This window comes from Balaenoptera ricei, chromosome 2, assembly GCF_028023285.1.
Source record: "Balaenoptera ricei isolate mBalRic1 chromosome 2, mBalRic1.hap2, whole genome shotgun sequence".
In the NCBI taxonomy this organism is placed as follows: Eukaryota; Metazoa; Chordata; class Mammalia; order Artiodactyla; family Balaenopteridae; genus Balaenoptera; species Balaenoptera ricei.
This window is the reverse complement of record NC_082640.1, coordinates 60054403-60079357: the sequence shown is the minus strand read 5'-3', so window position 1 is coordinate 60079357 and position 24955 is coordinate 60054403. Positions and strand designations below refer to the sequence as shown.

At 50.2% G+C, this 24955-nt stretch overlaps 1 protein-coding gene across 2 annotated transcripts in view; it reads right to left on the bottom strand.

The window, feature by feature from the left end:
- Positions 1–24955, bottom strand: part of TMEM266 (transmembrane protein 266) — a 137843-nt gene that overhangs the window by 36228 nt on the left and 76660 nt on the right. For both annotated transcript variants that reach the window (XM_059912681.1, XM_059912682.1), the window contains 3 exons: positions 10074–10130; positions 8512–8650; positions 6513–6628 (listed from right to left, as the gene is read on the bottom strand). In XM_059912681.1, the coding sequence (XP_059768664.1) occupies positions 6513–6628; positions 8512–8650; positions 10074–10130 (312 nt within the window). The remainder of the gene's footprint in view (positions 1–6512; positions 6629–8511; positions 8651–10073; positions 10131–24955) is intronic.

Below are 24955 nucleotides of genomic sequence, written 5' to 3'. Positions count from 1 at the left end.
TGGGGGCTTGTGGCCTCTGCAAGAAAAGAGGGGGCTCTCTGGAATGAGCCAGCATCGAGCGACACCCCCAGAGCCAGGAGAGAACCCCTTTCCTGCTGTTCTGGACCTGCTGAAGGGGCTGCTGGCCCTCGAAGGACAGTGGAGTGGACGCCGCCCCCCACCTGCCTCCAGCGGGAATGCCTATCGCTTAGGGTCCAGGTTATCGTCCTGTTTCTTCAGGAAACAGGCCAGGGAGACTTGCATCATCCAGGAAGGATTAATCATTGTGATGGTACCTCCTGCTAGTGGGAAGGGGGGAATGGAGGTAGAAACATCGTGAGCCTGTTAGGTGACGGTGCAGGTGACTGCTTTCTCCCTGGGCACTCAGACTACTTTTGTCAGCATCTGGTGCCTTAGGTGTGATTGTGTAACTGAGTCCTCCCACGAAATGGGGGCAGAAACAATGTCACCGCTTTCAGGCCCAGCCAGTAAAAAATCTTCTATGCACAATTCTCCACCCTCCCTTTCTTAATCCCCTGGCTGAAGGGAGAAAACTCCAAACACTTGGAATAAGAAGGAGCCATGACATGGGAAGAGCCTGGAGACCAGAGTGACTGTGTGGAACAGTGTCCCTTTACCCCCTCCCCAAAGTAATTGCACTGGGCTGCGGCGTGGGTGACAAATGCGCTCCTCTTGTGTTCGGCCACTGAGATGTCTGGATTTGTTTAATGGAGCAGCTTGTGTTACTCATTCTAACACTGACTTGTACAGATGCCCTATTTCTGGTATTTCTGAACTCTGAGTTCCACCCCAGCCCTTCCTCCCACGACAAACAGTGAGACATTGGGCAGGCAGCAGCCTCTCTCAGACTCAGCCTTTCCATCTATAAAAGGATTAATAATACCTAGCCTGCCAACTTTGACCATCAAAGTCAAAATGAGCTAAAACACGCGGCAGTGCATTTGTAAATGGTCACCATTATATAAATGATTTAGTATTATTTTTGTTCTCTCTCTTTTTTAACATTTACTGAGAGACTCCAGTGGGCCAGACTTTATATATTACTTGAATTAATCTGATAGTCACAGCATCCTTGTGACGTAAGCCTTGTTTCCTCCATTTTTCCAATGAGGATCCTGAGGTCCAGGGGTTGGTGGAGCTGAGGTTAGAATCCCACTTGCTGATTCCCACGGTAAGAGGATGCTTTCCACCCTCCAAGCTGCCCCCGCACAGGACTCTTCTTTCAGAGACCACCGTCTGCCCCAGGTCTAAGGCTGACCTAAGGGGCTCACAGAGTTCCACTGGCCTCCTTGCTGGGCCTCAAGTCACCCTTGAGACTGAGCCCCACCTCCCTGGGTGTTTTGCCAGTGGTCTCAGGGTGGATGGTGCTGAGGAAGAACTTAACTGGTCCCACAGGGCCCAGCAGGGGAGAGAAACAAACTTCGACCATGAGCTGAGTTGGATCGTATTATTTTGGACCAAAAGTTGTTGCAAGGCTTGTAGAGCAAAGTGCAAGTACAATGGGGACTTCAGAATGTGTTTTGGAATCAGAGCAAGGTCCTGGGCAGGGGATGTACTAAAACCTCAGAAGTGGTTTCTTAAGACAAGCTGGAAGAATATATCATCGCATTGATTTAACCACTGCATCTAAAACAGCTTTGATTTCTGAAGCAGCCAGTACAAAGAAAGAGACAAAAAGTTCCTACCATCTCTCTGAAGGACAGGAACTAGCACCCCACCTCTGGAATCCATCTGTGTACCAGAGAGATGAAAATTCTCCGCCTAAGAAAATTCTGGCTGGACGGGCAGAGAACAAAGTCCAGATACAGAGCAAAATAAAAGTGAAAGGGAATGACCTTCCAGCCGAAGGACTGTTGAATGCAGGGGTCTGAGGCGACCTGCTTCCACCACAGAAATGAGCCATCTGGAAGAAGGCTGCAGAAGGTCAGCCAGGGCTTGGGAAAGGTGAGACTGACCAACAGAGGGTCTCCCTCCCTCCCCCCGCCCCAACCCTGGCCCCTCTGGGCTCCTCTTTCCGGTAGGAATCTGCTAAGGATGAGGTGAGCCCAGTAGGCAGGAGAGATGAGGGAATGAGGGAAGCACTGAATCCTGTCTCCCTGTGAAGACCAGAAGGCCAGCGTGATCCAGGGGGAGGAAAGGACTAGAATGAGGTGTAAGAGACCCCTGTGCCATCCTAATCTCCTAACTGGCCTCTGATTCCTCCATCTGCCAAATCCAGGGGCCCCTCATCTATAACACAGGGGGGTTCTGGGGCACCTTGGGCGTGGCCTGTGGTAAGAATGAGATGCCATGTGGCACAGAAGATAAAATGTGCAAGATATTCATGCAAGAAGCTGGCAAAGCATGTCACCCAAGAGTCTCCACAGGGTCACAGTAAGAAGCAATTTAAGCTTTCTAAAAAAGCTAAGATGAATTTAAAAAGAGTCACTTTACAGCGGAGAGACCTGACAAACACTACCTCAGCGTCAACATCCACAGTGATGTCATAGTGACAGTATGTACCTTTGACATGATGGGATGAGAATGGCACGGGACCTCTGTCTCCCTCCCCAAAACCCAGAACTCCAATCTAATCACGAGAAAAACATCAGTCAATTCCCAACAGAGAGACATCCTATAAAATACCTGACCAGAACTCCTCAAAACTGTCAAGGCCATCACAAACAAGGAAAGTCTGAGGAACTTTTATAGCCAAGAGGAGCCCAAGGAGACATGATGACTCAATGTCATGTGGTGCTCTGGATGGGATCCTGGAACAGATCAAGGACATTCGATAAAAACTAAGGAAATCTGAACAATGTGTGGGCCTTGATAATAACATATCAATATTGGTTCATTAATTGTAACAAATGCATGATACTAATGTAAGATGTTAATAATGGGGAAAAGGGGTACAGGGTATATGGGAACTCTGTACTATCGTCACAATTTTCCTATAAATCTAAAACTGTTCTAAAAAATACAGTTTATTTTTAAAAAGAGCTAAGATGAGTGAAGTGTTGGCAAATAGTTATACAAATACATGCCAGGAAGAGAGCAAGGTGAACGCAAAGTGAGTGTTTCGTTTAAACTGAGATTCTACACATTTCATTGGAATTTGGGGTAAATTTCAATTTCTTAGGTAGCATGTACAAATTCAGTTGGGAAATTGCTTCATTAAGCCCTAAGAATTCCAGCTGGGAGAGACAGAGACAGCAAGAGTTTGTGACAAAGATGAACAGGATGACCTGGAATGGGGTTGGGTGGGGTGGGAGTGAGGGCAGCAGCAAGAGACTCTTTGGAAATGCTATTGAGGCAGCTGAGGGCAGCCAGGTTTGTGCCTGCAAGAGAAGAGTTGTCCTCAGGCAGTGGTTTAAAGACACCCTGGTGCACAATCTGATCAATGTTTTCACCGAGCCCTGAGAAGTGACATGGGTAGAAAAATGTCATAGAACATGACCCGAAGCAAGGTGGGCTGGGGATGAACACGTTTCACAGATAGGTCACCTGGATCTACTCCAGGCTCTAAAAGCCCTCTCTTAGCTCTGTGCTCTTGGGCAAGTCACCACTTCTCAATTTTCTTATCTGTAAAATGGGTTTACGTGGAGAAATGGGTGGTTAGTTCCCACAGAGTCACGATTTATCATGTGCCAGGCTTTAGGCTAAGCAATCGCACAACCACCCTTCAAGGATTGTATTACTATCCCCATTTTTCAGATTACGAAAACCAAGGTCCACGGAGGTTCCCTTGGTGCCCAAAGCCACAAGTAGCCAAGCTGGCTTTGCACTCAGGTCTGTCCCTAACAACCTAACCATTCCAGGCACTATTCTCTCAAAGGGTCTAGCCATCCCTGACATTCCACGAGCCAGCATTCACATTTCTTTAAGGGCATTTTTTGCTCAGTCAAGTCCCAAGCCTGGTCTTAAAATCCAGCTGAAAATGAGGTGTCTATGTGCTCCACCCTGTGGAGCGGGCACGGCTCTGGGAGAGCAGCATTCATGGTTTCTCTGCAGAACCCAGTGACCCAGCGTGCAGCTGGCCAGCCCCTCCCGCCTCCCTGGCAGCCCGCTGGGATTCCAGCCCGTCTGGCCCTTTTTTGCTGTCTTAACTAAGATGACAGGCGTCAGGTGTTTTTTAAATTAAAATGGTTTGTTTCTGTTTATCTCTTTTCCAGATGTCAGTACGTAGAGGGAATCTGTCTTTATTTATTGGCTCTTTCCTGTGCAGAATCCAAGGGAGTCTCCCTCTGGCCCAGACCCCTGGGAAGGAGGCCACATATAGAGGGTGACGTGAACCGGGACGGCAGGAATGTGGGGTCCCCAGGGGCTCAGGACGGGGTCACAGTGGAAACCAGGAGGGGTGGCCTGCCATCAGAGCTTCCCCTCAGCCACGCAGCACGTGGGCTGTTAACGTGGCCATGTATTTATGGAGGGCAGATGCGGCGCTGTGTCTGTGTCTTTCACGTGGCCAAATGCAGCAAAGCAGAGCATTCATTTTCCTATTAGACAGCAGACTGAGAGCTGCCTGACCACGCTCTGGCCAGGTCCTGGATGACACTTGAGCTGTCCTCTCCCTCACCCCTCCACCTCCCTCTGCCCCAAGCCCAGGCCCCGTTCCCCTTGGTGGTTCTACCGCCTCTACCGGGCTTCCCTTCTCCACTCCTGCTTCTCCCATCTGTCCTCCAAAGGCGACCAGAAAGATCCACCAAAAACTCAAATCTGAGCAAATCCCCCCGTCCCTGCTTCTAACACTCCAGGCTTCTTCCCTCCCAACTGGATGAAGCCCAAACTCCCTGGTCAGCCCTGCGGGGCCTCCCCAAGCCTGCCTCCAAATCCCCCCACTCCCTCCCTCTGCTCACACCCTGAACGGCCTTGATTCCCCCAGCACGATGCCCACTCTCGTGCCTCACCTGTCCCCTCTACCTGGTGCCCTTCTCCAGGGGGTCGTGGCTCAATGTCAGCGCCTCTGGAAACCCGTCCACCCCGCCGCCCCCAGAGCCCAGGATGTGTCCCTGCTGAAGCACGCATTACACGGGACTGCTGCTGTCTATCATGGGCCTGCTAAACGCCCCGAGTCACCCAGAGCCTCGTGAGGGCAGGGGCCAGTCCTGTCCACACTCCTGGCTGACCAGATGCACGGGTAAGCACGAAGCTGATGCCAACTGCTTCGGGACCGGAGCATTCTTCTTCCCAGCCTAGCACTCCGTGTAGACGGCCCCACTCCCGGGACCCCATGGACAATGTGCCCCTGGGGACTGTGTCCCCAGATGGCTCCTCTTGTCACTCATAAGCGTTTTGTGCTGAAGTGAAAGGCCGTGGTGTTCCCCAAGTAGATAAATGTTCCCGGACAGACATTCCAAGGGGATGACTTGGAAGACGCGGCCTGCGTGTCCCCGTGGGGTAATTCCACAGACTCCCCACCCCCTCCAGCGCCTCCTCCAGCCACGAGAGCCTGGGGCTGGGGAGCCAGGAGACCCACACGTACGGGGTGCTGGGCTGGGGGCAAACACGAGTTGGACGAAGCCTGCCCTAGGGGAGCATCCAGCTTAGTGGGAGAAGCAGCTCCGGGTGCGAACAAGCACGGCCCGTGGCAGTGAGTGTCCAGGACCCTTGGAGGCCGACAGCGAGGGCTTCGGGGCTGGGGCCCATCCTCCCACACACGTTCCCACCACCTTGCGAGCTAGTCGCTCTGTGGCATTCCCACCCTGCACAGCTGGTACCAGAACATTCCCTGCACTTGAGGCTATGTTTCTACAGCGCTTTGCAGCCTTGCTGCAGGGCCCTGCTGTCCTCTGACCTCCTGAGCACCCCAGTCGCCTCCCCTAAACTCCTATAGAAGGGGTGTCTGTCCCACTCACATGGGAGTGGTCCCCTCATCTTAGGGAGGAAAGAACTGAGGGCAAAGAAGTGTGTGACTTGGCTGAAGTCCTGGGGGAGGGAGCAGAGGACTGGGGGGCTGGATCTTGAGTGAGGCCTCTGGATTCCCAGACAGACCTTCTCCAAGCCCCGGTTGCCCGTCCCCCTGGCTCTGCCCAGCACAGCCTTGCAGGGTCCGTCCCTGTCTCTGAGTCTTTACCACGGTTCCTAGAGGGCAGAGGGCGCTGCTGAAGCCTCTCTAGTGTGTCTGGGGGTCCTGGGTGGCAACTGGCCCACAGTGGTGCCCAGCAACCTCTGTACACAGAATCCGACCCCTGCTTCAGAGACCACCGTGCCCAGAAGACCCTGATAACTGAGGGGCTGACTCAGTCGGTTCAGGTTGGAGAGCTGACTGGTCACCACAGAGAGATGAAAAGAAGCCTGGCCTTAGAGCCAGGGCGGAGTCCGGGCCTGGCTGGGCTGAGCTGGGCACGAGTGACCTTAGAGACACGTCTCCCCACTCTGAGCCTCAGGTTCCCCATGTGTCTGTGAAGGGGCTGGAGGAGGTCGCTGACCTCAGGGCACCTGCAGCTCTGGCACCCTGGGGGACTTTCAAAACCACTAGTGTCCTCAGCCCTGGACGGAACTGGGCAGAAGTGAGAGGGGCCATGCATTACCCCTTGCTCCTGACAGATCTGCGTCAGTCTCTCCAGCTGCTCGTCCTGGATGACCTTGGCCTTCTCGTACTGCTGGATGACCATCTCCATCTCCACCTTCACAGGCAGGACGTAGGCTGGAAGACAGAGACAGCCCCGTGAGGAGCTTGGCAGCGGCAGGGCTTGGTGGGGGAGGGGCTGGTCCCAGCATCCAGCCAGCAGCAGGCTCAGGCCCAGGTGTGGTTCCTGAAAGATCTGGGGTGGGGGCAGTGGTGTCAGGTACCCAACAGCACCCAGAAACTGTAAGAGGGCTAGAACCCTAACCCATCACGACTAAGATACCGTTTCTTTTCCTTTTCCATAGTGATAGAAGAACCCTTAATTCTGCCTATGTGCACAGCTGCCTGGTATGAGGACTGTATTTTCCAGTCTCCTTTGCAGCTGTGAGAAGCCATCAGACTACATCCTGGACAACGGGATGCAAGTGCAGGTGTTGTGCAGCGGCTTCCAGAAGCCTTCCTTAAAAGGCACCTGGAGTTGATGAGGAAGTGGAAATATTAGAACCCTCCCACATTGCTGGTGGGAATGTAAAATGGGGCAGCTGCTCTGGAAAACAGGGGTTCTTCAAAATATTCAACTAGGAGTGACCATATCGCCCAGTAATTCCATTCCCAGGAATCTAAGAGAAATGAAAACATATGTCCATACAAAAACTTGTACATGAGTGTCCAGGGCAGCCCAAAGTGGAAACAGCCTAAATGTCCATCAACTGACAAATGGATAAATAAAATGTGGTATATCTATACAATAGAATACTATTTGACAATAAAAAGGAATAAAGTACTAATGCATACTACAACATGGATCAACCTTGAAAACATTATGCTAAGTGAAAGATGCCAGACACAACAGACCACATATATGATTCCACTTATATGAAATGTCCAGAAGAGGCAAATCTATTCAGACAGAAAGTAGATTAGTGGTTGCTTAAGGCTGGAGGGGAATGGGGAGTGACTGCTAATTAATGGGTAAGGGTTTCTTTTTGAAGTGATAAAAATGCTCCAAACTTAGATTTTGGTGATGTTTGCACAATTCTATGAATATACTAAAAAGCATTCAATTGTGTACTTTAAATGTGTGTTTTACGGTGTGTGAACTATATCTCAATAAAGAAGTATAAAAAGAAAAGGCAGCTGGGCTTTCCTTTTGCTTCTTTATCTTCTTCCTCCCTTCCTTCTTCCTATTGGCTGAAATGAGGAAGTGATGGCAGGCACTGAAGCAGCCATCTTGAACAGTGAGGGTGACTTTGGAAAGTAGGCTATGTGCAGCAAAGCAACAAAATAAGAGGAACTTGGAATCATGACTTCAGAAGCTCCTTATTGGCCCTGGACTGCCTACCTCCTTAGTGACCCTGAACTGCCTACTGCCTACCTTATTGGCCCAGGCTTTCATGTGGGAGAAATAAGCTTCTGTTTTGTTTTAGTCACTGCTATTCTGAGTCTCTGTTACTCACAGTGGATCCTACTTATAAAAGACATACATTGAGACCCAGAGAGAGAGGCTGGACTCTGGATTACAGGGCCCCATGAGCTCCCAGCCAGTGGCAGCCCCTCAGGGACAGAGCCAAGAGCAGAGCCTGTGCAGATGGGGGAAGCTGAACAGCAAGGAGAACACTGGTGGGCGTCAGGGGTCCTGGGCTTCACTGCTGACTCAGAGCTGGTTTCCTATGTGACCCTCATCCCTCTTGGCTTCAGTTTCCCCAACTGTGAAATGAAAGGAACGGACTACATGATCTCCCAGTGCCTTTCCTGCGTGGGCCTTACAAAGCTGGACCCGATCACATCTCAGTTTGATGAGGACTCTGGATTAGGGGCTCCCTGACAAGATGTCAAACCCCACAGTGTTCACAGGGTGGGACATGGGGCTGGGAACCAGGGAGAGGGTACCCTGATAAGGGAATGAGAGACCCCAGAGACCATCCTTCCTGCCTCGAACTCACCCCTTTCGGGCCACTCACCATCAATGACCCTCTTCACCCGCCAGATCCGGAGCATGATGATGAGGCTGATGGCATCCCAGGGGCTCCTGGGCCCATTAGCCACAGTGGACGCCACCATCGGGGCCAAGGACAGGATGATCACAGCCCCGTCAAACACCTGTGAGAGGAGGTGGATTTCAGTGCCCTGGGCCAACTTCCTGAATGTCCTGGAACCAGAGACCAGGTCAGGCAAAGCAGCTGGGGCTGGCCAATGACCCCCTGCACCCCCATCAGAAGTTCACCCCCATCCCTGGCTGCCTCTCGTGACCCTCCTTAGTCTTTAGGGGGCTCCCACCCCAGACGTGCTCCTGAGCACTCTCTCTCCTCCAAGTGACCTCAGCCCATCGCCAGCCTTGGTTCAGACGGCCTTGGGCTGTTCCAAGCTTCTTTTGCAAGCATATGTCTCCAGCATCTTGTCCCTTCTCAGGATGGGGCTTGCATCCCGTGTCGCAGGTTTCCTGCGCTGGCCTCACTGAATCCCTCACTGGCAGTGGAGGCTGAAGGCAGGTCCCTTCCCCCTGGGAAGCAACAGCCCAGAGCCCACATCTCATCTGCATCTGGTGCTGGTGCTGAGTCTCTAACCCTGCATGGAGGCAAAGGTGGGAGAGAAGGGGACCCAGCCTGCGCTTCAGCTCTGGGCCTTGCCCTTCCATCTGCCTGTTCCAGCCTGGTCTGGTCTGAGACTTCCACAGGCCAGGCCTCTATGTCTGCTCCCAGCATTTGGCCCAAAGAGGCTAAAAAGTGTGTGTGGTGGGGAATGGGGTGGTGAGGAAGGAGTGGGCAGCAGACACTGACAGCCTTGCCTTGTCCTGTGCGCACCAAACTCTGGGGGTCAGCCAGCCTCCCCCGCACCTCATCTCCACCCACCACACCCCACCTGCTTTATACAAAACAGAGCAACCAGTTTGCTCTGCAGAAACCCAGGCTGAGAAACACTTTTATGGTTCCCCCACTCAGCTCTCTGATCATGGGGCCATTTTAGAGTGGATTTGTTTTAAAACACATTTCAAAAGCTTTCCAAAATGATTCAAGAATAACTTTTTATGGCATGGACATATATACACCACCAAATGTAAAACCGATAGCTAGTGGAAAGCAGCCGCATAGCACAGGGAGATGAGCTCTGTGCTTCGTTACCACCTAGAGGGGTGGGATAGGGAGGGTGGGAGGGAGATGCAAGAGGGAGGACATATGGGGATATATGTATATGTATGACTGATTCACTTTGTTATACAGCAGAAACTAACACACCATTGTAAAGCAATTATACTCCAATAAAGATGTTTTTAAAAAAAAAGGAATAACTTTTTAAATTTTGCAGAACGTCAAGGAGATTTTTTAGACCATTCCTTTGCTGGAAACTTTCTCAGTTGCCCCCTCTCCCCACCCACCCAAAGGCACAGCTAAACAGACTCCTGTGTCCAGTGTGGGACGGAGCTGGCCTTTGTTGATGGCTCCCACCCTGGGATGGATGGGACAGTGACATTTCCTGGCTTCCAGGATGGTTGGCTTGGGGGGTGCAGATGGACATTGGTCTTTACCTCTATTTTGTTTTCAATGTAATCCCAGATCCCGAGCACCACAATCCGAAGAACAGTCTGAGAGGAAGTGAGAAAAGAGGTTATGGTTATTGTTCTCCCTGCCCCCTCCTCCCGGCGGAGAGGATTCCACAGCTCGGAATCAAGGGCTCTGCTTCCTGTTCAATAACGGGAGAAGTCTTCACCATCCCCTAAGTGTTCCTCAGCCCACGTGCTCTCTCCACGCCTGCTTTGAGTGCCCCAGCTCAGGTCTGCGTCACCGCCTGTGCCAGCCCCTGGCTAAGCACCTTCAATGCTCCCGTTACATACAGATACACTCTGAATCCTTGGAATGATACTCGGGACCCTGCCTCCTTCTCCAGTCATCTGTTGCACTCCTGTCATGTCACAAACCACTTGCAAATCTACAAACATGCAAGCTCTTTCTCCTTTGCCTTGTCTTTGCATGTGGCTTTGACTCCCCCATTGACTTCCCCCCACCCCCAATCTCTCTCCTCTCCTTATACAATAATTGGAATTTCAGCATGGCCACCCAGATAAAAACTACATTTCCCAGCCTTCCTTGCATCTGGAGTGGCCATGTGACCAAGTTCTGGCCAATGGCTTATGAGGAGAGAAGCTCTGTGTACCACCTCCTGGTTGTGACCTTTAAGGGATTAGGCTCGTCCTCCTATTTCCCTCTTCCCAAAGACTAGAAGGTGGGTGTGTAGGTGTGGTGGGGAGGTGTCTTCAGTTAGGGAGGGCTGGCAACAAGCATGCTGGGCCCCCACCAGCCCCAAGCCACCATGTAAGCCTTAACTGCTGACCCCACCTTGTTTAATCAAGTCCCTGTGTTTTTGGTTTTCTTGTTATAGCATCTTGGCCTGTGTGCTAACCAGCAGAGCCTTTTCCCCTTTCTCTTCTTGGAAAGGCCTTCTCCTCTGGCCACGGCTCAAAGGTCACCTCCATGAAGCTTTTCTACCCTCCCCAGGCTCGGTGCCTCTTTCCTGGGTGTTCCTATAGGCCTTGGAACATCAATCACCACCCTCCCCCCCTTGGACTTTATCTTACTTTGTGATGACTATCTGCCTGATCCCCCAATTCAGGCTCAAGAGACACTGTCTGATTTCTCTCCTTTACCCCTAATCCCTGGCATATAGTGACACTGAGTGATTACAAGTTGTGACTGAATGAACAAATGCATGCATGTCTGATTCCTTAAAACCCTCAGGAACTCACTCCAATGCCTCCGCCTTCTGTGGCGGTTTCCTCACCAAGAGTACATCTTTCTCCAAAGAAGATACTTAAAAGCTGGTCTCATATGACCCTGGTATAATTGTCGTAGGCCCTTCCTTGAACCAAGATGAGAAGTTCACAGTAATTCACACCAGGTGAGGTCCCTGCTCCCACATGCCTATAGTACAAGGCCAGCCATCTGAATGTGGCAAAGCTGTAGAAAGCCTAGGGATCTCTACCCACACTTAAGCCACAAAAAGGCTTGGCTGCTAAAATTTGCCTCTTCCTCATAAAGGACTATCCTGAAGAGATGAGAAGGAGGGATGCTGGTGGCAGCCAGTTCTGTCACCATGTTTGGGAACACATAGGTTACATGTGGCAGCCTGATGCCCATTCCACGTGGCTTCCCAATCTCGTTTAACTGCACCACAGCTCCGAGCGGGTGCAGAGAGATCTGGGTTGGGGTCCAATATCTTGAGGTCACAGCTCAGTAATCGGCTGGTTGTGTGGCCTTGGGCAAGTCAAATAACCTCTCTGGGCCTCAGTTTCCCCTTCTGCTGGAGAGATGAGTTAGAAGATACAAATCTTCCAATTCATTATGAGACTAACATTTGCCATCTGGTACATATCAATAGGTTGCAGATCCTGGGCCAGCCCTCCTCACACACAATTGTCCTTTTACTGAAGGGGAAGCTGAAGCTCAGAGAGGTTAAGGAAGCTTCCCAAGGTCACTCAGCCATTGGGAGGTGAGTCGGCATTTGGACCCAGAGGTGTTTGACTCCGTGTAGTGTACTCAAGCTGTATAAGAACACCAGATACTGTCCTAGTTTCTTTTGCTGCTGTTCACTCCCTCGAATCGTGCTGACTTTGAAACTCAGTATTTGTCTCCTCTGAAATGATACACCAGCCACATCCACCTCAAAATCCCAATTCTGGGGCTCCCAAAGCAAGAAGTCCAGGCCAGCACAGAGGGGAACAGGGCCCGGCCCGGAGGTGATCCCCCCTCCTCTGCCCCCTGCTGCTGCTCTGTCTTCTGAAATTGTGGTAAAATATACATAACATGAATTATACCATTTTAACCATTTCTAAAAGTGAACTGTGGCATTAAGTGCATTCACGTTGTTGTGCAATCATCACCATCATCCACCTCCAGAACTTTTTCATCACCCCAAACTGAAACTCTGTGCCCACTAAACATCAACTCCCCCTGTCCCCCTTCCCACAGCCCCTGGAAACCACCATCTACTTTCCATCTCTATGAATTTGACTACTCTAGGTTACCTCATTTAAAAGGAATCATCCTGCTTTATAAACAAAGCAGCATTTACTAAAAAGTCAGTGGGGGGATGAGGAAGGGAGCTGGCCAGGCTGAAAGTCAGCCAGGAACCCCAGAGAGGGGAGGAGCAGGCAGCAGACAGCACCGGCGGAGCCTCTGTGCTCTAGGAAGGGAGGGAGGTTTGATGGGCTTATGGGTCAAGGTGGTACTAGGTAGGCAAGTGAACAGTGGGAGCACTGGCCACCTATTTGCCTTCCCTCCTTGCTGGCCCATCCGCAGGGGACCCACCCTGTGAGGGAAACTTTCCTTCCTAGCCCAGCCCATGGAAACAGAACAGCCAAAAGGCAGTTGTGGAGATGGCTTGGGAAACAGCTCCTGGGCCAGCCTCCTGCTGTAGATGGGAAATGGCCTGGAACTGGCTGTTCCGAGTCAGGGTCAAAGTGGAATGAGAACCCAGCTCTGAAACACTCCACCCAGGGGTTTTTCCCCTGCAGGGGTTTTTCATCCTTTGCTATCCGTGGAGGTAGGGACCTGGCCACGCTGCCCTGCCACCTCACGGCCCCCAGCAAGGGTCTCACCCAGACTGACTAACCCATTGTTGACCTGTGTGTCTCAATGTGCAGGCAAGGACCCCCTGCTTTAGCAACATCTGGGGATTTTGTTTAAAATGAAGATTCCTGGGCTCTCATGAAGATCCAGGATGTCAGGATGTCTGGGTGCAGGGCCCAGAAATATGCCTTTTTTTAACAAACTCCCCTGGAGTACCCAACAGAACGGCAGGGATGTGTAAGGTGACAATGCCCTGGGTAAACCCAGGGAGACCACATGCCCAGATGCAACAAGGAGAAAGAGAGTTAGATCAGGAGTCAAAGGTCAGGTCCCCCTTTTGGCCTCTGACTATCCCTTACTAACCACGGGACATTGGCTGAAGCCCTCAGTCAGCCTGGAGGAAAGCGGATCTAGTGCCCCCGTGCTGCCTGCCTCAGCTAGCCAGCTGCTACAAAGCTCCGTTGGAAAGAGCTTTGTTAACAGAACTGCAGGAGGGCACTAAGGATGGGTTATTTTTATCACCCACCCCCACCCCAGGGCCCACGGCCTTGCAATCCTGCCCCCAAGATTTGCAAAGGGCTTTGGGGGGGGGGGGACTGAGGGACCTGGACCCTCAGCTCCAGATGCTTCTGTCCCACCTGGGACTAAGGGTTTTCAGCCTCCTTCATTCCAGTCTCACCTTCCAGAGATGAGGACGCTCTGACAATCAAGATAGGCCAGAGTCTTGGCAAAATCTCCAGGATGGCACCATTTATTATTTACTATAATCCAAGCTCTTGTGCCATTTAACAGATGCAGAAACTGAGGCTGAGAGGGGCAGGTAAACCTTCTGGTCCCTAGGCCCCTCTTCCTTCCCACCCCAGAGGCCTCATCTTTTCCTTCGGCAAGCCCTGCTCTCAGGAGGGACTCCCCTCATTTCTCCCAAGGGAAGGGGCTCAGGCTTCAGGCAGCACGAGGGGAGGATGGGAAGTCCTGACCCTTGCATCTGCTCCAGGCCCTGCCTTGCTCAGGTGGCAGCAAGGACTCCTGGCCTCCTGCTGCCTGAGGCCTGAGCCCCTCCCCTTAGGGGAATCAGCCTCTTTCCCTGGGATGAGGCCTGATAAGGCTCCTAGGGTTTAGGAACCCTGGGAGATACAGGCAGAAACACCTGCTAGTCTAGCAGATGCCTTTGAGCAAATTTTTCAAAGGCACCCCTTCCCCAAGCAGAGGGAGATCCCCTGGCTCACTGCTTGGTGAGCAGAGTGGGGGCTGGCACCCTTGCTCCCTGCAGAGCCATCCCCAAAGCTGGGCCCACCAGCCGGGGAAAAGGGAGCAGCACACATCTCGCCCTGAGCTTGTGCCCCTGCAAGGCTGCAGCTGGCGGCGTTGGGGAGCGGGGTGGTGCACGGCTTAGGGGAACAGCCTGGCCTAAGGAATACACACGGTGGGCACCAGGCCGCTGGGGGCTGACCCCTAGTGCTTCCTCAAGAAGCAGATCTACCCTTGGGCAAGTTTTTGCTGCCAAGATGGCTGCAGGCTCCCTCCTCTGCAAGCCCCCAGTTAAACTAGAGCAGCAAGAGGAAGACATGGAGTCCAGGATCCAGCTACAAGGAGAACTTCGGAAATGTGAGGAACATTTGCGGGGGCTGAAAGCAGTCTTGAACTGGTTTGCAAAAGAAAGTTTTGCTGGATGACATGCACAGGCTGAGGGGTGATCGCAGGCAGCACAAGGGCGCCCCCTGGGGTTAGGCGTTGAAAAAACAGGAGCAGAGCAAGCAGCCGCCCCTTCCCTCCTTCACCCTCAAGTCTTCCAAGTCTGTGGGGAAGAGGATGGTGAAGGGAGACTGCCTCCTCCCCAGGGGTCTAAAGATGACCCCCTTCCGAGACGCAGCAGCTGATATCTCCAGGGACCTGGGCTCCCAGGCACACTGGCTGCACTGTCTCCTGCCATGCTGGGTTCATTTTGGCAGGAGGTTCCCGGCTACCTTAAAAGAATGGGTTCAAGACCCGCAGGGCAGAGCACAGTGGTGACAACATGACCAAACGGCAGTGAATTAAGCACTGGCATGCCCTGGCTGTGTGCTCACTGTGCAAGGGGCACTGTGCTAGGCTTGGGTGACGAAGAGAGAAACTGGAACCCACATGATGTGCAAGGTTTGTTCCAGAACTCCCTCTGGGCATATGAACATCTCCACTTCCTCCATCCTGAAACATCCCTCACTGACCCCATGTCTCCCTTAAGCCACTGCCCTCTCCCTCTTCTCCCAAGTTTCTGAAGAGGTGCCTCCACTAAACCCACTGCAGTCTGACCCCAGCACCCATCATTCCAGGAAAATTGCTCACACCTGGTTACCAATGACCCCTCAGCAGCTTCAGGTGTGCTGCCGGCTTCATGTTCTAGAAGGCCTCCTTTTGTTTCCAGGATCCCACACCCTCTGGGTTCTCCTCCCACCTCCCTGGCTACACCTTCTCAGTCAGCTTTCCATCCCAAAATTGTTTCCTGGGGCTCCATTTCTTCTCCTCTCGCGCTCCTCTATCCCCGGACAATTGCACCCTTGGCTTCAACTCGCACCCGACACCCTGAAGCCCCGCCCAGTCCACGACTCCAGCTGAGACCTCCTCCTGCAGCAGTTCCCAGGCTTAGCACAGGGCATCCCCACCCCCTCTTAGGAGGCCAGCCTCCCCCGGAAGTCGTGCTCACCCTCACTCTCGCTCACACACCACCCGCCCCACAGGATGGCCGGTCCCCAAGTCCTGCAGAGTTTAGCTCCTTCAACTCTGTCCAGCTTGTCCCTCCGTCCCACTTCCACTGCTCTGGGTCAAACCTTTAACCTCTTACAGCTAAATGATACCTCCTAAATAGTCTCCAAATTCCAGTCTCCCCCCACCTCCAACCCCTGCTCCTCACCGGCTGCCAGAGGGATTTCTCTAAAAGCCCAACTTCATCACCCCCTTCTCCTGCTTGGAGCCTCCTCCCCACTGCCTTCAAAACAAGACCCCCACTCCTGAGCAAGACATGGAGGGCACTTCGTGACCTTGCCTGGTCCCCAGGACATCACTCACCATTCCCTGCTGTAGTCAACAACCAGCCATGCTGTGGTCGCTCACGCTGTCCCTTGTCCGCTCTGTGACTGCTGCCTGAAGGTCCTCTATCCCCACCGTGCACCTAGCAGCTCACACACCCGCAAGCAACCTGCATCCCCTCTGAGGTCTCCTACTGACTGCAGCAGGAGACTTAAGCTCCATTTCCGGTTCTCTCGTTACACACGTCCACTTGGCGGCTTCCCAGTAGACCGCAAACACCTGAGCTGGGCCTGCATCTTGATTATCAGGGCAGAAGCCTCACGCCCAGTACCACCTACAACACCTGGCAAGGAGTCACTCAAAAATGTGGGCTGAATGAATAAATAAACAAGAGCTTCCATTTATCAAGTCCTTCCTCTGTGCCAGGCTCTGTATTGGGAACTAGGAGGTTAATTTTACGTGTCAACTTGGCTGGGCTGCAGGGTGCCCAGATATCTGGCCAGACCTCATTTGGGGTGTGTCTGGGAGGGTGTTTCGGATGAGATTAGCATTTGGACTGGAAGAGTGAGTAAAAGCTGATTGCCCTCCCCAACATGAGTGGGCCTCATCCTATCCAATCCACCTGATAAAAACGAAAGGCAGAGGGAGGAAGGATTTGCTCTCTCTGCTCGACTGCCTTTGAATTGGGACATTGCAGATTCCGACGTGCACTGAGATGCACGTCAACAGCTCTCCTGGGCCTCCAGCTTTTGCCCCCTACAGAGCTGGGCATTTCTTGACCTCCATCACCATGTGAACCAAGAAGTTATCAATCTCTTTTATTATATAAATATATACATCTAGGTTATATTTGTTGGTTTTGTTTCTCTGGAAAACCTAGACTAATAGAGGAACTTTATACACATTATTTCATTTCTCACAAAATCCCTCTAAGATGGATATTTTTAACCTCGTCTTACAGACGAGGAAGGCTGATGCTCAGAGAAGCAAAGGGACCTCCCCAGGACCAGACAGCTGGCAGGAGGCTGAACCAGGAGGCTCAGAGCCCAGGCCTGACCTTCCCTCTATGCCACTGGCCCACATGAATGAACTGCCGCCTGGGTGGGAGGACATGCCATGACAGCCAGCAACAGCCAGAAGTGGTGCCAGGCGAGGGCGGAAGGGAGAACTCTGGGCAGGAGAGGAGCAGGGGGTGGGGTCACACGGGCTCAAGGGTCACTGCTTTTAAACCCAAACTGAGTCACACTGAGATGGGGTGAGTCTTCAGGGCTGTTGCTGTTTATAACAGCAGAAAACGGGGAGAAATCCTACAAGTCCAAGATGAGGGTTAAACTGGGGACATCATACAATGGCTGCAGCCACTGTATGGCAGGGGATTGCCAAAAGGTTAGGATTTGACAAAGCTGGGTGGTGGGAACACACGTGTGCATTAAATGATTCACTATGTTTTTGATGTGTTTCAACTATTTGTTAATTTAAAAAAAAAAACACTAGGTAGAATCCCCCTAAGCATGTGGTTGTAAAAGTATGTACATGAAAAGACATTAACAAAATATTCATAGACAAAAATTGGGTTCCAGAATATCAGGTCCACTATAACCCCGTTTTTCTTAAGGAAAAAGTGTGTACATACACACTTAGGCATTGAAAAAGGCTCACTGGACGTAAACCAAGTTAATAGTGGTTGTCTGTGGGTGATGAGAATATGGGCGATTTGTGTTTTCTCATTTTGTCTTGTCTGTATTTTCTTAATTTTCTACAATGGACAGAATTATCTTTGTAAACATGAAGATTGTTGTTATACATCAGGGTGATGAGATGGAGCCTTGTGCTTACCCAGAGGAGTCACCAGGGACCCAAACTTTGGGTTGTCTGTGTGGTGGCCTCCCAGCTCCCTCTGAACATCACCCGGACAGCCCAGCATGAGGTCTTGGTCTGTGTCTGAGGCCAAGGGTCACTGAGGATGTGCTTCTTCCCTACTAGGTCCCTCTTCCAGGAGGTAGAAGTATTAGCCCAGCTCTCCCCACTTGCACGGATCAGTTGTTGCTGAGAATGTGGTGTTAAGTGGGATGTTCTGGACCTGGGATTATTTCTAGAATCTCAGAGCTGGAGGGAGGACCTTAAAGGTTACGTTGCATGGCCCAACTGCCTTCCAGTGTTTTTTCATCCCTTGTCTGGTAGCCCAATGAGTTGGTCATCTAGCCTGAGCTTGCAGACTTCCACCAACGGTGAGTTTGACATTGTCTAAAGCAGTACATTCCAACTTGTTTAGAAAATTCATCTCTATATCCAACTTTCATGCTCCCTAAGATCGTTGTCAAGGTCATGGCAAATGAAGAAATGAAAATGAGATTTTGAAAAAGAATTTCTCACATGTTTAATTTATTCACGCCTTCATTGGTGGGTGTCAGATGCTCAGCCCTATGCCAGGTGATGGGGGAGACAGAAGACTATATAGGCACAGCTTGGAGATTTTGCAGGTTCAGTTCCAGACCACCTCAATAAAGCGAATATTGAGTACGGTAGTTCCTCAAAAAACTAAAAATAGAGTTGCCATATGATCAAGCAATCCCACTCCTGGGCACGTATCCAGACAAAACTATAATGCGAAAAGATACATGCACCCCTAAGTTCATAGCAGCACTATTCACAACAGCCAAGACATGGAAGCAACCTAAATGTCCATCAACAGATGAATGGATGAAGAAGATGTGGTACATATATACAGTGGAATATTACTCAGCCATAAAAAAGAATGAAATAATGCCATTTTCAGCAACATGGATGGACCTAGAGATTATCATACTAAGCGAAGTAAGTCAGAAAGAGAAAGACAAATACCATATGATATCACTTATATGTGGAATCTAAAATACAACACAAATGAACATATCTAGGAAACAGATTCACAGACATAGAGAACAGACTTGTGGTTGCCAAGGGGGAGATGGGTGGGGGAGGGAAGGATTGGGAGTTTGGGATTAGCAGATGCAAACTATTATATACAGGATGGATTAACAACAAGGTCCTATTGTATAGCACAGGGAACTATATTCAATATCCTATGATAGGGGACTTCCCTGGTGGTGCAGTGGTTGAGAATCCGCCTGCCAATGCAGGGGACACGGGTTCGAGCCCTGGTCCGGGATGATCCCACATGCTGCGGAGCAACTAAGCCCATGCACCACAACTACTGAGCCTGCGCTCTAGAGCCCGCAAGCCACAACTACTGAGCCCGTGCGCCTAGAGCCTGTGCTCCACAACAAGAGAAACCACTGCAACGAGAAGCCCATGCACCACAACAAAGAGTAGCCCCCGCTCGCCGCATCTAGAGAAAGCCCATGCACAACAACAAAGACCCAACGCAGCCAAAAATAAATAGACAAATAAATAAATAAATTTATTTTTTAAAATCCTATGATAAACCATAATGGAAAAGAATATAAAAAAGTATATACATGTATAACTGAATCACTTTGCTGTATAGCAGAAATTAACACAACATTGTAAATCAACTATACTTCAATAAATTAAAAAAAAAATTTTAAAAAGCGAATATTGCAATAAAGCAAGTCACAGGAATTTTTTGATTTCCCAGTGCATATAAAAGTTATGTTTACACTACACTGTAGTCTATTAAGTGTGCAATAGCATTATGTCTAAAGAAATAATGTATATACCTTGGTTAAAACATACTTATTGCTAAAAAATGCTAACCATCTGAGTCTTGAGCAAGTTGTAACCTTTTCGCTGTGGAGGATCTTGCCTCGATGTTGATGGCTGCTGACTGATCAGGGTGGTGTTTGCTGAAGGTTGGGTGACTGTGGTGATTTCTTAAAATAAGATAACAAGAAGTTCGCTGCTTGGATTGACTCTTCCTTTCATGAATGATTTCTCTGCAGCAGGCAATGCTGTCTGATTGCACTTTACCTTAGTAGAACTTCTTTCAAAACAATCCTCTCAAACCCTGCTGCTGCTTCATCAACTAAGTTTATGCAATATTCTAAATCCTTTGTTGTCGTTTCAGCAATCTTCACAGCACCTTCACCAGCAGTAGATTCCATCTCAAGAAACAACTTTCTTTGCCCACCCATAAGAAGCAACTCCTCACCTATTAAAGTTTCATCATGAGACTGCAGTAATTCAGTCACATCTTTAGGCTCCACTTCTAAGTCTAGTTCTCTTGCTACTTCTACCACATCTGCAGTTATTTCTTCCACTGAAGTCTTGAACCCCTCAAAGTCATCCATGAGGGTTGGCATCAACCTCTTCCAAACTCCCATTAATGCTGCTATTTTGACTTCTTCCCATGAATCACAAATGTTCTTAATGGCATCCAGAATAGTGAATCCTTTCCAGAAGGTTTTCAATTTACTTTGCCCAAATCCATCAGAGGAATCACTATCTGTGGCAGCTAGAGCCTTACAAAATGTATTTCTTAAAGAATAAGACCAAAAAGTCAAAATTACTCCTTGATCCATGGGCTGCAGAATAGATGTTAGCAGGCATGAAAACAACATGAATCTCCTTGTACATCTCCATCAGAGCTCCTGGGTGACCAGGCACATTGCCAGTGAGCAGTAATATTTGGAAAGAAAGTAGGTATCAACAGTGGGCTTAAAATATTCAGTAAACCATACTGTAAACAGATGTGCTGGCATCCAGGCTTTGTTGTTCCATTTTACAGCACAGGCAGAGTAGATTTAGCATGATTCTTAAGGGCCCTAGGATTTCCAGAATGGTAAATGTGGATTGGCTTCAGCTTAAAGTCACCAGCTGCATTAGCTCCTAACAAGAGCGTCAGCCTGTCCTTTGAAGCTTTGAAGTCAGCACTGACTTTTCCTCTCTTGCTATGAAAGTTCTAGATGGCATCTTCTTCCAATAGAAGCCTGTTTCATCTACATTGAAAGTCCTTTGTTTAGCGTAGCCACCTTCATTCATGATCTTAACTAGATCTTCTGGATAACTCACTGCAGCATCTACATCAGCACTTGCTGCTTCACCTGGTACTTTTATGTAATGGAGATGGCGTCTTTCCATAAACCTCACGAACCAAACTCTGCTAGCTTCCAACTTTTCTTCTGCAGCTTCCTCGCCTCTCTCAGCCTTCACAGAATTACGGCCTTGCTTTGGAGTAGGCTTTGACTTAAGGGAATGTTGTGGCTGGTTTGATCTTCTATTCAGACCACTACAACTTTCTCCATATCAGCAATAAAGCTATTTCCCTTTCTCAGCCTTTGTGTGTTCACTGGAGTAGCACTTTTCATTTCCTTCAAGAAAGTTTCCTTTGCATTCGCAACTTGGCTAACTGTTTGGCGCAGGAGGGCTCGTTTTTGGCCTGTCTCTGCTTCTGACATGCTTTCCTCACTAAGCTTCACCATTTCTAGCTTTTGATTTAAAGTGAGAGATGTGTGACTCTTCACTTGAACACTTCGAGGCCATTACAGAGTTATTAACTGGCCCAATTTCAATATTGTGTCTCAGTAAATAGAGAGGCTGAGGGAAGGGAGAGAGACTGGGGAACAGCCGGTGGGTGGAGCAGTCAGAACACACAAAACATTAATCGATTAAGTTCGCCGTCTTACAAAGGATTAATCTCCAAAATTTACAAGCAGCTCATGCAGCTCAATATCAAGAAAACAAACAACCCAATTCAAAAATGGGCAGAAGACCTAAACAGACATTTCTCCAAAGAAGATATACAGATTGCCAACAAGCACATGAAAGAATGCTCAACATCACTAATCATTAGAGAAATGCAAATCAAAACTACAATGAGGTATCACCTCACACCAGTCAGAATGGCCATCATGAAAAAATCTACAAACAATAAATGCTGGTGAGGGTGTGGAGAAAGGGGAACCCTCTTGCACTGTTGGTGGGAATGTAAATTGATACAGCCACTATAGAGAACAGTATGGAGGTTCCTTAAAAAACTAAAAATAGAGTTGCCATATGATCCAGCGATCCCACTCCTGGATATATATCTGGAGAAAAACATGGTCTGAAAGGATACAGCACCACAAAGTTCTTTGCAGCACTGTTTACAATAGCCAAGACATGGAAGCAACCTAAATTCCATCGACAGAGGAATGGATAAAGAAGATGTGGTACATATACACAATGGACTATTACTCAGCCATTAAAAAGAATGAAATAATGCCATTTTGCAGCAACATGGATGGATCTAGAAATTGTCATACTGAGTAAAGTAAGTCAGATAGAGAAAGAGAAATATCATATGATATCGCTTATATGATACAAGTGAACTTATTTACAAAACAGAAATGGACTCACAGACTTAGAGAACGGAACTTATGGTTACCAGGGGGAAGGGATAGTTAGGGAGTTTGGGATTGACATGTACACATTGCTCTATTTAAAATGGATAACCAACAAGGACCTACTGTATAGCACAGGGAACTCTGCTCAATATTATGTAACAACCTAAATGGGAAAAGAATTTGAAAAAGAATAGATACATGTATATGTATAACTGAATCACTTTGCTGTACACCTGAAACTATCACAACATTGTTAATCAACTATACTCCAACATAAAATAAAAAGTTAAAAATAAATTAAAAAAAAAAAGAAGCACAACCCTCTTGCCTTCCTTCTGATGACTGAGGCTCACCAGGGCCCCCCTGGGAGGAGGGAGCAGGCAGGAGAGGGACCCCTCACAGATCCAGAATCTTGGGTGCTGATGTGCAAAGATGAGGCCCGGGCTCAGTTTAGTTTGGCAATGGCCCTCGCTTGGCACACAGCCCAGGTAACCCAGCAGGCCAGACTCCCTCGAGACCCAGCGCAGCCCAGGACAACTTTAAGAGGCAGTGCTGGGGAGAAGGAGGTGGCCCTAATAGCTGATGTTAAAAGAAACCTTGATCAACTGACAGGTGGATACACAAAATGTGGTCTATCCATACAGTGGAATAGTATCGAGACATAGAAAGGAACAAGGCACTGATGCATGCTACGACGTGGATGAACTTGAAAACATGCTGCGTGAAAGTGCCAGACACAAAAGGTCATACATCATACAATTCCGCTTATATGAAATATCCAGAATAGTTAAGTTCATAGAAACAGAAAGCAGATTAGTGGTTGGCAGTGGCTGGGGAAAAGGGGGCTTGGGGGAGTGGCCACTTACTGGGGACAGGGTCTCCTTCGGGGGTGATGAAAATGCTTTGGAACTAGGAAGGGGTGATGGTCACACAACACTGTGTGTGTGCTAAATGCCACTGAACCTTTAAAATGTTTTGTTACGTAAATTTCACTTCAGTAGAATCCTGATAATAATAAACAGGAGGAGGAGGAGGAGGGTGCAGCAGCTTCTGCCACTGCCTTGAGGCTCCTGTCTAGAAGGCCAGCCGTGGGTTGGCTTTCTCCTCTCCCAGGAAGAGCAGGGCCTCTCTGCATCTCCACCCCAATTAGGGGATGGGGCCGACACCCCATGACCTGTACAAAGGCCCTGCTGCAGGGTGGCCCAGCCTGGCCGGGCCCCAAGGCCTCATGCGGTCTCAGGAAGAGAAGTTGCTGGCCTCCCTGGTGGCAAGTGGCTGCTGGGCCTGGTCTCAGCCAAGGGCAGGGCGGGACTTTGGAAACACCGTTAGCACAATTCTCCATCTGGATTCCAAAGGCTCTGCCCGGTCTCGGTGTTGCAGGGCCCCATGGAAGTGGGATGACCCTGCCTGACCTAGCACAGCAGGACTCAGAAGCCTCCCAGGCACCCATTTTCACCTCGGGCCCCTGTAGGGCTCCCACACGGCCTGACTGTGTGCGGGGTGCCTGCTCTCACCACTTTGAAAAGCACCTGCCTCACTGGTGAATAGCTCGGCCTATTTGAATAGATGTCCTCAAACTGAGCCCAAACCAGCCCTGCACTTCTATTCCGTGGACCTAGCTCTGTCCTCTGGGGCATCTTCCCTGAAGCAGCCCTCAGAGCTCTGAGATGGGCAAGGATGGGCTGGCCCACTGCACACCCGCCCCGAGGCCTGCATCTGTCCCGCCTGCAGGCCTGGCAGGTTTCTGCTCCTCCTAGGCCTCAGTTTCCTAACTCACAAAGTGTCCCGCCCAGTTCAGGGGCTGTCCTAAAGCTCAGTTGAGACCAGGGGTGGAATATCGCTCAGCACAAGGTGAAAGGCTGCCTTGGCATCAGGAATCCTTTGGGTTGGACTTTCTTGGAAGTGCCTGTGACCCCACACCCATGTTAAGTCAGCTGGTCCAGACTGACCCCCACCCTTGGCCTGCAGCCATTTCCCAGAGCAAGAAGGGCCAGCCCCGAAGGGGTGGCATTCGCTTCTCCCTAGGTGAGGCGGCGTGCCAGTTGTGCTGGGTTTGCGGTCAGAGGTATTTCAGGGCTGGGCTTTTCTTTCTCAGTTGCTGGCCCAGGCCCTTCCCCCAGATTCTTGGTCTGCTCCCCACCTGCCGGCACTAGGGCCGTGGAGAGGATGCGGTGCTGACGGACCAGACGAAGAGTCCAGAGCCTTGGGCCCGCTTTTGGTGGGAACTGGCTATGTGACCCTGGGCTGCCGTCCTCGTCCATGTGGTTTTAAAGGGACACTGCTGGCATTTTCAGCAGGCAAATACGCAGGCCTGCTCCGTGGCTGAGGGATGTTTGGCTGCCCTGGCCCTTCCCACTAGAAAGGGGGAGTCATTGTGAGAAGCACAGACACCTTCGCACATTTCCAGCCCTCCAGGGAGCAGGGTAGGGGGCCTCTATGGGACTGTTCTAACCTCTTCGGATGCTAGGTTCTCCTGGGCGCTCCGTGGAAACCCAGGCTTGCTAGCTGGGCTGCCTCCTCACGAGATCACTGGGTACCAGCCCCTTCGCTCACGCTGG